Raw genomic sequence first — 12,583 nt, forward strand, 5'->3', positions numbered from 1 at the left:
CCCCGAGCCAAGAGCGAGTTGGTTTAGTCCGAAAAGCTCCGCCCCCTCGCTTCCGGTTTGAAGCGGAAGTAGCGTGGTTGTCGGCAGAGCACGCTCGCTGGCGGTTCCGTTTCTTTCTTGGGTCTGGCTTGAGAGCGGGACCGGAGCTCGGGAGGTTCTGGGACATGGCGCAGAAGCGGAAGGTGTCGAGGAGGCGGCGACGGGAAGCCTCTGGGCAGCCCGAGGGCGCGGACAGTGATGGTGGTGGAGAGTTTGAGGTGGGCGAAGAGGACGGGCCGAGGAAGGTGAGGAGGAGGGGGAGGGGTTTAGAGTGGCAGCGCTGCTAAATGATTCATTGATTAATTAAAATCACGGATATTCTGCTGGTTGGAAGAATTTTCAATGCATTACGACGGGAGTGGAGGAGTGGCCTAGTGGTTAGAGCACTGGTCTTGCAAATCCCACTGCTGCTCCTTGTGATCTTGGGCATAGGAGCCAACTTTTCAAAATTATTGGGGGTGCTAAGCCCAATGGAAATGACCCTTCCCTGGACACCTACAAGGAATTTTCTCAATATTGGGGGTGCTCAAGCACCCACAGAGTCTGCTCCAATGATCTTGGGCAAGTCACTTAACCCTCCATTGCCTCAGGTACAAACTTAGATTGTGAGCCCTCCTGGGACAGAGAAATATCCAGAGTACCTGAATGTAATTCACCTTGATAAATACATAAGTGCCACACTGGGAAAAGACCAACGGTCCATTGAGCCCAGCATCCTGTCCACGACAGCGGCCAATCCAGGCCAAGGGCACCTGGCGAGCTTCCCAAACGTACAAACATTCTATACATGTTATTCCTGGAATTTTGGATTTTTCCCAAGTCCATTTAGTAGCGGTTTATGGACTTGTTTATGGACGGTTTATAGAGTATATTATTGACGGTGGCCAGGATGCTAAGAATTATTAGGAAAGGTATGCAAAATAAGACCAAGAATATTGTAATGTCTCTGTATCACTCCATGGTGCGACCTCACCTTGAGTTTTGCATTCAGTTCTGGTCACCGTATCTCAAAAAAGATATAGTAGAATTAGAAAAGGCTCAAAGAGAGCGACCAAAATGATAAAGGGATGGAACTCCTGCTGTATGAGGAAAGGCTAAAGAAGTTAGGGCTCTTCAGCTTGGAAAAGAGGTGGCTGAGGTAGTGTTGTGCCCTTCGGCAGCATCAGCTATGTAAGCGCTGCTTTCGGCCAGCCCTGGAAGCTTTGTACAGCATCCTGGGAAGCTATACACAGAAGGCTTCCATGGCACCAAAGGCAGCGCCTACATCGCTGATACTGCTGGCGAGCCAGGAAGCTTGGAAGCCTGCAGAGCAGGCTGAGGGTGGAGAAAGGACGGAAAGCGATGCCAGAGCACAGGGAAAGAGGAGTGCAGAGAGGACAATGCAGTGCCACACCGAAGGGGAAGTGGGGTGGAGAGAGGAGGGAAAGCGATGCCCAGACCATAGTGGAAGGGAAAGGGGGATGGAGAGAAGAGGAAGAGTGACGCAATGCCAGACCAGAGGGATGGGGTGGAGAGAGGATAATGCGATGCCAGACCACAGGGAAGGGGGATGGGGACTGGAGAGAGGACGATTCGATGTCAAAGGGAGGGAAAGCGATGCTAGACCACAGGGAAAGAAGAGTGAAGCGATGATGCAATGCCAGACCGAAGAGGAAGGGGGGTGGAGAGGATGGAGAACGATTCCAGACCGTAGGGGTTGGTGGAGAGAAGAGGGAGAGCAATGCAATGCCGGACTACAGGGGAAAGGGGGTGGAGAGAGGAGGGAGATTGATGCTGGACCAAAGAGGAAGGAGGAAGTGAGAGCAAGGATGAAGGAGGGAAGAGAGAAAGGTGGGACACATGAGGGAGGGGAGACTGGGAAAAAGCTGGATCTTGGGAGAGGAAGAACGAGATGCAGTACTATGGGGCAGGGGAGAGAAGAGAGAGGGATGATCCCCCCCCCCCCTTTTTTTCTGCCTCTTCTGCACTTCCACCACAGGGCCAGCAACATAGGAACAGAAGGGGGGAGGGATGGTGATACAGAAAGCAGATGCTGAAGGGGGGGGAGGATAGGGACAGGGAGGGTGTGGATAGGTGATCACCCACCCCTCACCTATCCACACCTATCCTGTTAGAATATCAATTGAGTTTATTCTAACAGGATAGGTGAGGGGTGGGTGATCACCTATCCACACCTATCCTGTTAGAATATCAATTGATCACCCTCCCCTCACCTATCCTGTTAGAATATCAATGATATGCTTTGATGTCCCCATGCATACCTCCTACCCACCCTGTCAGATCGGAAATAAGCAAATGTGCTAGCTGACAGTGTATATAAGTGAAAACATTCAAGCATTACTATGACAGTCTGACAGGGTGGGAGGATGGGGGTGTGTTATTGCAGCCGACAAGGAGGCCCTTGGGCCAGTCGACCAAACACGAGACCATTGAGTGTCAGTCAGTCAATCATTGAGATCCAGTTCCCACACATGCTGCGTGGAACTACGTGGTGTAGCAATATTGGACCTCATAGCCTTGTAAAACAATGAGGCTGAATGTTGTTGTTTGCAGTGATTGTCAACAAAGCCAGAGAGAGACATATTATTTGCTACACCACTTAGTTGCCGAGGCTTAGTGTTTTAGTAAGTGAACATTGAGGAGTGTGGATCTTACTGACAGTATTTCTAATGCATAGAAGATGCATTAGGGTTCTAGAAGATTCCTGTGAAGTTCTGCTCGTTCTCATTTGAAATCAATGGCATATCTTGTTTTATGGTGTGTTTTTATTTTGGTTTTTTTTTTCTCACTTGCCTACCCAGTCTAGTAAAAGTTTGCCAGCCTTCCCAGCACTGGATTACACCTCGGACGTTGAACCAGACACCAGAGAAATGGTGCGAGCCCAGAACAAGAAGAAGAAGAAATCGGGAGGCTTCCAGTCCATGGGTAGGTGCTGTGCCCGGAGGCTTCTGTTGCAGTCGAGCTCTGTTCATTCCTTGCTAGGCCCAGGCCCGTGAGGCTGTATAGTAGCACATGCTAAGCAAACCCATAGGGGTGGGCGTCCCGAAGGTAAGGCAGACATGTTTCACGGCCTGTGGAAAACTCTTCTGGCACTTGCTGGTGATACGTACACAATGGTATATCTTGTTTGTATTTCTTCCTTTCATATTATTTTTGTTAACTGCCTTATTGACAGTATATCAAATGATGGGAAATAAACAATCAATGGAAGTAAACAGAGATGATAAGAAAAGGGGAAGAGGGAAAACTGGAACGCTAAGGGAAGTGGAAGAGGTGGGTAGGAGATGGAAGGAAACATAAGGAATAGGCTGCTACAGGCTGACTGAAATATCAGTGTTTTGATTGATTTTTTTTTTTATTTTCAATTGGAGGACTCAGTATGGAGATGTTAAGAGGTCGGAGCTAGCTGAGACAGGATGCTAGAAACCAAGGGATAGGAAGACAGATATAATATAAAGAGACTGGAGCTGTGTAAGAAGAGAATTTGGGGGCAGCGTGGGATAAAACAGAGCATCATCGTCTCTCCTTTTCTGTGCACATCCAGCAGACTACCAAGACCTGTCGCTTCTTTCTCTATAAAAACAGGAAAATTTGCCCGTTTCTCTCTGAGCACACCGCCCGAACTCTCATCCACACTCTCAATACCTCTCACCTCGACTGCTGCAACCTACTCCTCACTGGCCTCTCACTTAACCATCTATCCCCCCTTCAATCCATTCAGAACTCTGCCGTGCGTCTTATCTTTCGCATGGACCGATATACTCACATCACCCCTCTCCTCAAGTCACTTCACTGGCTCCCGATCAAATACCGCATACAGTTCAAGCTTCTCCTTACCTACAAATGCACTCAATCTGCAGCCCCTCATTACCTCTCTACCCTCATCTCCCCTTACGCTCCTACCCGTAACCTCTGCTCACAGGACAAATCCCTCCTCTCAGTACCCTTCTCCACCACCGCCAACTCCAGGCTCCGCCCTTTCTGCCTCGCCTCACCCTATGCCTGGAATAAACTCCCCGAGCCCATACGCCAAGCCCCCTCCCTGCCCATCTTCAAATCCTTACTCAAAACTCACCTCTTCACTGTAGCCTTCGGCACATAACCATTTACCTCTATTCGGGAAACCTGGACTGCCCCAATTGATCGTCTGTATACTTGTCCTTTAGATTGTAAGCTCCTTTGAGCAGGGACTGTCCTTCCTTGTTAAAATTGTACAGCGCTGCATGACCCTGGTAGCGCTTTAGAAATGTTAAGTAGTAGTATCAATCATGCACATTGCGAGGGCTGTGATTTCCAGCTGCTGATCTGAGGGTATTTCTGTTTATATAACCATTTCTTGGCCAGGTGCTCATGACCTGCACAGGTCTCCCAAGGTTTTTAACTCAACTCTACTAATTGAAGTGGAAGTGTCTGTGATGGCTCTTTTTCCCATCTTGCCTGCGAGATGGTTTCCGGGAGCCTCTCTGTATGATTTTATGAGACACCCAAATCTAGGACCTTTGGGTTCCTGCACAGTCTCTCTGTGATGTGTGTAGGTCAGGAGTCTTAAACCCTTTGTGTAATCTGTCTGTAAATTGTGAACAGGGACTTGGGGCTCTTGTACAGTTTCCTCTGGTTTCAGCATATTAAGTCTTGGTGTGATTTGTAAATCAGGAGAAATGAGATCCAGCAGTGGGAGTGATTTTTTTTTTCTTTCTGACATCGTTTAATACTTTGCATTTAGCTATCGATAATGCTTTGTTCACTAAGAAAGCAGGTGTGTCCTTTAATGAGTTCAGTCCACAGGTTACCTGTCGCTCCGCTGAATTTTATTAACAGTTTGGATTTCTCTTATTTTCCAGGTCTCAGCTTCCCTGTGTTTAAAGGGGTGATGAAGAAAGGTTACAAAGTACCTTCCCCTATCCAGAGAAAGGTAACGATCTGCTTTAGGGGACTTGTTGGGGGGGGTAAGGGGTTGGTGAGAGGGAATAAAATGCACCCACAGTAGAGAGATTGGAGAACTCTGTGGTAATGTGCTGCTTAATGCATTAGGCTTTCCTTGATTTCTGTTACATATTCGAATATCAACTTGTACGATCTTTACGCTTTTAACAAAAATCATTATTGTCAACTTTGCTTTATTTACAAACAGTTGCTAAACCGCATACACCAGAAACTGACTTCTAAGTGGTTTACACAAATCTGATTGTAATCATGCTGTGACAAAAAGGGACAATGCAAAAACAGAAGAAACTGGTCTTCGCAGAAACAAAACAGCGAAGATGACAAAAAACTGAAGTTAAAAAAGGACGACACTTCGGGTAAAAATCCAATATGATACAATTTTAATCAGGTGGTAGACAAAAATCTCTATATATAAAAGGCACCACCAACGTTCTAAGTGAAGCCTCCAGCCGGAAGTGTGAAGGGGGAGAGAGATCCGGTTTCCCCATGAGTGTCTGCCCCACCCTCGCTCTCTGTGTAACACAAACAGGGAAGGAAAACACAGCAAAGCACGAAATCAAATCGCTCTCTCTGTAACAGTGAAGGACTCTGAGGGGAGAGAGGACAGAAGCCCTCACTATCTCTGTAACACAAACACAGCAGGAAACTTAACACAAGGACTCGACTCCGAGGGGGGAGGGGACAGACAGCAGAGGGGACAGACAGCACAGGGGAAGGGAGAGAGGGCAGAGGGCAGGGACACACACACTCCCACTTGCACACAGAAGAAAACCTTGCTAGCCCCCGTTTCATTTGCATCAGAAACGGGGCTTTTTTACTAGTAAATAAAAACAAATATAAAATACAGTGGAATTAAAATTGTTTCATATTGGATTTTAACCCGAAGTGTCATCCTTTTTTAACTTCAGTTTTTTGTCATCTTTGCTGTTTTGTTTCTGTGACAAAAAGAGAAACACACACACACAATCAAACAGTCAGGGATGGGGGGGGGGGGGGACATACACCACAGAGGTTTTAACATCTTATTTTAAATTTGACAAAAGGAGGAGTTGCCTAATGGTTAGTGTAGTGGGTTGAGATCCTGGGAAACCAGGTTCAATTCCCTTTGCAGCCCTATGTGACCAAGTCACTTAACCCTCCGTTGCCCCAGGTACAACGGTAGTACAATGTACTACCTAGACTGTGAGCCCAATTGGGACAGACTTAGGTCTAAGCAGGATATAAATACTCGAATGAATAGTATGTGCAGGAATGGAGTTCCAGCTCTTTGGAACCAGCATAGCTTATAGCAGTGGCACGAGTGATATCAAGCCAAATTCTGGAAGGTGTGGGAACCTGGAAGAAGCCAGTGCCGGCGGAGCAGAGAGTATGAGACACCATAAGGAATAAGAAGGCGAGACAAATGACGCATTGAGTAATTGACATTTGTAAATGGGCATAAGCAATTTAAATTGAATCCGCAATACTAGAGAATGACACGGGGACAAAATTTGTCACCGTCCCTGCCCCATCTCCGTGGGTTCTTTCTCTGTCCCTGCAGGCCCTGTCTCTGTTCCCGCCCCATCCCTTTGGGATCTGTTCTCCAGAAGCCCTTGAACGCCTATAATTTTATATTTACATCTTTTTATTAAAGTATAAGAAGGAACAATATGCTGTGCAATTGTTGTGTATAAATTACAAATAGCATACAATAATAACAATGAGCAGCTATAATAACCCTCCTCACCACCACCCTCTACCCGTCCCCAATCCCAGCAATAGCTGATTTCTACTACCCCAAGTAATCCTAATCCACCCTGTTAAAATGTCCAAGGGTGCAAAATACAACCCATTCTGTATGCCCTAGAGGGAAGAAATATGCCCTATGAAGCACTGCTAAGATCTTTTAATCTGTGGATGAATAAGTCATCAACAATATCAGGATTCATTCTACCTCTCCCGTCTTCCCCAGTCCTTCCTGCAATAATGTATTCTTAGAAGATGTGCTGGTAGCAGGATGTACAGGATCCCCCTCGCAAATTTTGCTAGTTGTGGCCAGCATGTTTGCTTGTTTTTCCAAAAAATAAAAATATTGTCGTCTGCATCACTCAAACATAACCAACTGTCCAGTTCATTATCAGGCTTCAAAGTAGAAAATGACAGGGACAAAGTGCCCTTGGCCTGGATTGGCCGCTGTCGTGGACGGGATGCTGGGCTCGATGGACCCTTGGTCTTTTCCCAGTATGGCATTACTTATGTACTTAAGTTTGTCCCCGTCCCTTTGTCATTCTCTATGCAAATACAAAAGGAAGCCAGTATTCAGCACGAAGTAACAGGGTAATGTAATCGAACGGTGTGGACCTGTGAAGAAGACAAACAGCAATAGACTGGACTAACTGTAGGCGTTTCAGAGAGAATAACGATAAACCTGCATAAAGAGAATTGCAATAATCAAGATACATGATAATGAGAGGAGAAGAGTCCGAACAGAAGAAAAAGAAACGAGAGAGCGGATAGCCAGAATGCGATGAAACGCAAAGAAGGAAGCTCTAAGAACAGAGTTTATTTGGTCCTTAAAAGTGAGGTTTCTGTCAAAGAGGACCCCTAAGACAGGGCCGCCAAGAGGGGTGGACAGGGGAGACAAAATTCCCCAGGCCCAGGCCTCCGGGGTGGGGGGGGGGGAGGGGGGCGGCGCCGCCACCGCAGTCCAGCCCGCCCGCCTTCCGTCGCTCCCTGGCATTGAATTTAAGCGGCACACCTTCGAAAGCGCAGCAAGCAGCGGCAGACCACTCCTTCCTTGCGTGTCCCGCCCTCGCCTGACGTAACTTCCGCGAGGGCGGGACACGTAAGGAAGGAGTGGTCTGCCGCTGCTTGCTGCGCTTTAGAAGGTGAGGCGCTTAAGGTCGGTGCAGAGGGCTCGGGGGTGGAGAGAGGGCCCAGCGACCTCGGGTGGGGGGGGGGGGGCCCGGGGGCAGCCTTGTCCCGGGCCTGGCTCAGTCTCTCGGCAGCCCTGCCCTAAGATTCTTAAAAAAGTCTTTTAAAAGTCAAGATGGTGCTGATCAATGATGGGACGAGATGGAACCACTGAGTAGGGGTTAGGAAAATGGATTGCCTCACATTTTCTTAATCAAAAATAAAGTGACTGTATATAACCAGACAAAAAGATTTTGGAGGCATGTTAGGTCAGACTGCACAGGGGGAATATGAATTATATATCTTTATGTCAGCATAACAAAAAGGGAGACAGTCGTAAGACTGGATAAGAGTAAAGGAGTGCAAGGGAAACATTAAATAGTGCAGGTGCCCTTGGTAAGACTTGACGCTTATAAAATAATTCAAGTCTAGGTTAAAAAACTGCTGCTGTAGGAAAACTTTCCAATGTCATTAATTATCTTAGGCCTTCAGGTGTACAGTATGATGCTGGATCTTCGAGACATGAAAGAAACCTAAGGTCCATTCCTTTTCTTTTTAATTTTTATTCTTCTTTTTAGATGTTTTTAAGTTTTCTAATATACACCACTGCGATGGTATTTACAACTTAGCAGTATATCAAATATTGTGTAAATTTGGTAAATTCCCAAACTTTTCTTGGTGATCCGCAGCCAGCTTGCACAGTGAGCATATATCATACATTTGGTCAAACTGGGCGGCTAACGTATTTAGATTATCTTATGCATATTCATGATGGATATGCTGGAACTGACTGGCTGTGGGATCCCCGGGGGTAGGTTTGGGAACAGCTGACTTAATGTTTTGGTGCTGGGAATGGTGGTCCTGTGGTGCTGTCGTCTGCTTTGAGTGAATGGAAGTTGAAAGCAGGTGGGATCGCTGTGAAGGGGAGGGGATGTACTTGTCCATATTAATCGGGGCATCTCTTTTGCTGCTGCAGCAGTCACTCACCTTCATTTCCTCTCTGGTTCTCGGAATAAATTTTAGTTGTATCTTGTAGACAATCCCAGTGATCTTGGATGGAAAAGATGTGGTTGCGATGGCCCGGACAGGCAGCGGGAAGACGGCCTGCTTCCTCATTCCGATGTTTGAGAAGTTGAAGGTGCACAGTGCGCAGATGGGGGCGAGGGCGCTTATTCTCTCGCCCACCCGAGAGCTCGCCCTCCAGACCCTGAAATTCACAAAAGAGGTACGGAGCAAGAAGCCTGCTAGTGAACTAACTTCCCCTCTGCCAGCAGTTCTGCAGCATCCCCTCCTGCGCCCTCCTTCTGCTACATTTGAATTTTCCTTCTGCTGGAGCTTGTGTATCATTCACTTCTTAGGTGGTCTGTTCCCATCTTATGCAAACTGCTCTCCTTGTAGCTGTGATTCTCGTTTCTACATAATACTGCTTGATAAGTTTCTTTCTTTTTTTAGTAGAGGAGTGTGGTAGCCGTGTTAGTCCACTCTTAAGGTTATCAATAGAAATCAAACAAAATAAAACATGGAAAAGAAAATAAGATGATACCTTTTTTTATTGGACATAACTTAATACATTTCTTGATTAGCTTTCGAAGGTTGCCCTTCTTCCTCAGATCGGAAGGTAATCAATAGAAAGAAAAGAAAACGTAGTAAAGAAAATTCCTTAGCGTCCCTCCGGACCGGACCAGGATTGTACTCTTGGGTTGTGCTCGCCTACCAGCAGGTGGAGACTGAGAAAAACATGTGACTCTGGAGAGCCAATAAGAGCCCTGGTCATGTGACCCTAGCCTCAGTATTTTCTCAGTCTCCCAGCAGGTAGGAAGCGAGCCCATTAGTCTCTATCTTTATCTTTCTCTTTTAGAGGTTAATAATAAGAACAACAATGCTACCTCTTCTTCTGTGCCTAGGAATTCTCTGTTAGACGCTGGGGGTCTAACAGCCTCTGGGGGTGTTAAACTCGGGGTGCCCCCGGGTCCCTCCCCCCTTCCTCCCCATCTCCCATACGTAGCTGGGAAGGGCTACCCTTTGTTTAGCAAGGTGTATGCCTCCGGGAGAGGCAGCCACTCTGGAAAGTCCCACATTTTTTAACCAGCAAGCTCAGTTGTTTATAAAAAAAACAAACAAACCCAGACTGCTATTTTATTTCTCTTCAGCACTGTTCTTTTCTAGCTCTGCTGTATTGTTTGGCCAAAGGTTACCGTCATCAGATCAGAAAAGCTGATCTATGGAGAAGGGTTTCCTTCGAAAGCAAATCAAAAAATGTATCATCTTATTTTCTTTTCTATGTTTTATTTTATTTCTATTGATTACCTTTAAAAGTGGACTAACACAGCTACCACGTCTTACTTTTTTTTTTTTATTAAGATCAGTTGTGAATTTCATTAATTCCCGGATTCCGTCGAGTGTCCTCTGTTGGAAACCTTATACCAGGCTCTGCTCCTGTGCATTAAGATTTTGTGGTGGGGGTGACAGAGCCATAAAGGAGGTGGCGTGTGTAACATCCCTTCAGTTTACTTTTCATGTTGTCCTTCCTCTCACAGCTGGGAAAGTTCACTGGCCTGAAGACTGCACTGATCCTGGGAGGCGACAGGTAGGCCCTGCCATTTCGTCTTTCCTCCTTTTTCCCACCTGCCTGTGCCGTTACCAGTCTGGCAGGAAGACTGGAACCAGCTAAGGATAAAAGCAGCTGGTGAAAGTCAGGAGGGGTATTTGAGCTGTGTCTGAGGGTTATCTGTGTTCCTCCCTCTACACCAGCACCTTTCAATGATAATCTCCCTCTCTCTTTGTCACAGAATGGAAGACCAGTTTGCTGCTCTTCATGAGAATCCAGATATGTAAGTAATAAGATGCGGTGGAAGGGATGGTGTGCTAAAATCATTATTAAAAGTTTATTTATTTATTACATTTGTATCCCACATTTTCCCACCTATTTGTAGGCTCAGTGTGGCTTACATAATTCCGGAGAGGTGGTTACAGACTCCGGGGTGAACAGATACAGAGTGTATAGTATAATTAAATAGATCTGGTGTGGTCCGTCCCAAGCAGGTTGCAAGGGGTGGGATTGAGTATCGTTCGTTTCCTAGTTCAGGTGTTGTATTTCATTCTTCGGTGTTGTATATTATCATCATAGCTAAGAGCTTTGATTCAATGCCTGACTGGTTCAGGATCTAAAATGAGAGAAAACCTTACAGGCCCATGACTCTAACCTGAACTCCAGTGTGACTGCATAACTCATGACACACATGCAGCAGAATGAGGAACGGGCATAGGTGGAAGAACAGCAACATGGTTTAGCAACATGGTGGTCACAGATGTTCTGCAGCTGACAGAACAAGATAACTCCTCAGGAAAATGACCTAGCTTTCTAAGAAGAGCTAGTCCATTATATTATTAGCATTTCCAAAAAGAACTAACCAACTCATTACCATAGCCAATCAGTGTGTTGGCCACGGTGTTGCTGTGTGTCCAATGGGGCATGATTGTTGTTTTTACCTGTAGCCTGAAAAGATCTATAAAAATGTATGTACTTCCTACTTTAGAGACTCAGATCCCGAAAAACACCTATGTATAGCTGTGGTACTGTACTCTCATAAGCAATTAATTGTACATATACTCAGAGAATAATAAAAGTATTTGATTGCTTATATAGTCTTTGGAGTCTCAGATACAGCAGCACTTTTGTATAGCAATGTTCCGTACTCCCAGCGAGATATCACTGATCTGCTAATTGTATTTCTACTTGGTAAGAAATAAGGTATCTAATTGCTTTCCTAACTGATGCAGCCTTGGGTGATTTATTTCTTCCTAGGAATTGGTGGGTGGACCACCATATTGGGAGCATGGGCGTATCTGCGTGGGGCCACAGGGGCCTGAGCCCCCGCAGATTTCGCCCTGGCCCCCCTCCCCGCCGTCAACCCTCCCCCGCTGCTTACTTTTGCTGGCGGGGGGCCCCAACCCCCACCAGCCGAGGTCCGACCCGCAATCTCCATATTTCGTCTTCCTCCGTGGCCATGTGCTTCAAGGAAGTAACGCTGCAGTGCTGATTCGTTGAATCCAGTTCGGCGTCTGACGTCGCAGCGACGTCAGACGCCGAACTGGATTCAACGAATCAGCACTGCAGCGTTACTTCCTTGAAGCACATGGCCACGGAGGAAGACGAAATATGGAGATTGCGGGTCGGACCTCGGCTGGCGGGGGTTGGGGCCCCCCGCCAGCAAAAGTAAGCAACGGGGGAGGGTTGACGGCGGGGAGGGGGTGGAGAGAGGCGGCGGCGGGGGGGGGGGAGGGAGGCAAAAATGTGCCCCCCCTCTCTGGCTCTGGCCCCCCCTACCGCCGGATTCCAGATACGCCCCTGATTGGGAGGGATAAATTCACCCTGAATAATTCAGTGTTTATGTTGGTTCTGTGGGGTATTCCTTTCCTAAAGGGTGGGTCTTTAGGCGTTTTTCAAAAGTTTAGGCGGCAGTTTGTGGTTTTCAGTTCTGTTTTGAATAATGCTAATATATGGTTGGTACTAGGCAGAAGGTGATGGGAATGCTTCTCGTATTACTGAGTGAGATTCTCTCCTCCCCTTGACATAGACCTTGACCTAGGACTTTACTGGCATTCCTGCAGCCCATCTGGCGTTGCTGTCTCTGCAGCTCCAAGAATCTTTTTTTATTAGCAGAAACAGCAACACAATCAAACATTTGTGCAATAAGCAAAAAGTTGC

The 12,583-nt window shown here is 46.7% G+C and overlaps 1 protein-coding gene across 2 annotated transcripts in view; it reads left to right on the forward strand.

The window, feature by feature from the left end:
• The first annotated feature begins 89 nt into the window (after nt 1-89).
• The window catches only part of DDX54 (DEAD-box helicase 54), a 52,566-nt gene continuing 40,072 nt past the window's right edge, over nt 90-12,583 (forward strand). The window contains exons 1-6 of one of the 2 annotated variants that reach the window (XM_030219679.1): nt 90-257; nt 2,841-2,964; nt 4,881-4,951; nt 8,912-9,100; nt 10,413-10,462; nt 10,665-10,706. In XM_030219679.1, the coding sequence (XP_030075539.1) occupies nt 165-257; nt 2,841-2,964; nt 4,881-4,951; nt 8,912-9,100; nt 10,413-10,462; nt 10,665-10,706 (569 nt within the window). In that variant the 5' untranslated portion in view covers nt 90-164. Of the gene's footprint in view, nt 285-2,840; nt 2,965-4,880; nt 4,952-8,911; nt 9,101-10,412; nt 10,463-10,664; nt 10,707-12,583 lie in introns of both variants that reach the window. The other variant, XM_030219678.1, reaches the window with a different exon arrangement.

Source organism: Microcaecilia unicolor, chromosome 11 (genome assembly GCF_901765095.1).
Source record: "Microcaecilia unicolor chromosome 11, aMicUni1.1, whole genome shotgun sequence".
In the NCBI taxonomy this organism is placed as follows: Eukaryota; Metazoa; Chordata; class Amphibia; order Gymnophiona; family Siphonopidae; genus Microcaecilia; species Microcaecilia unicolor.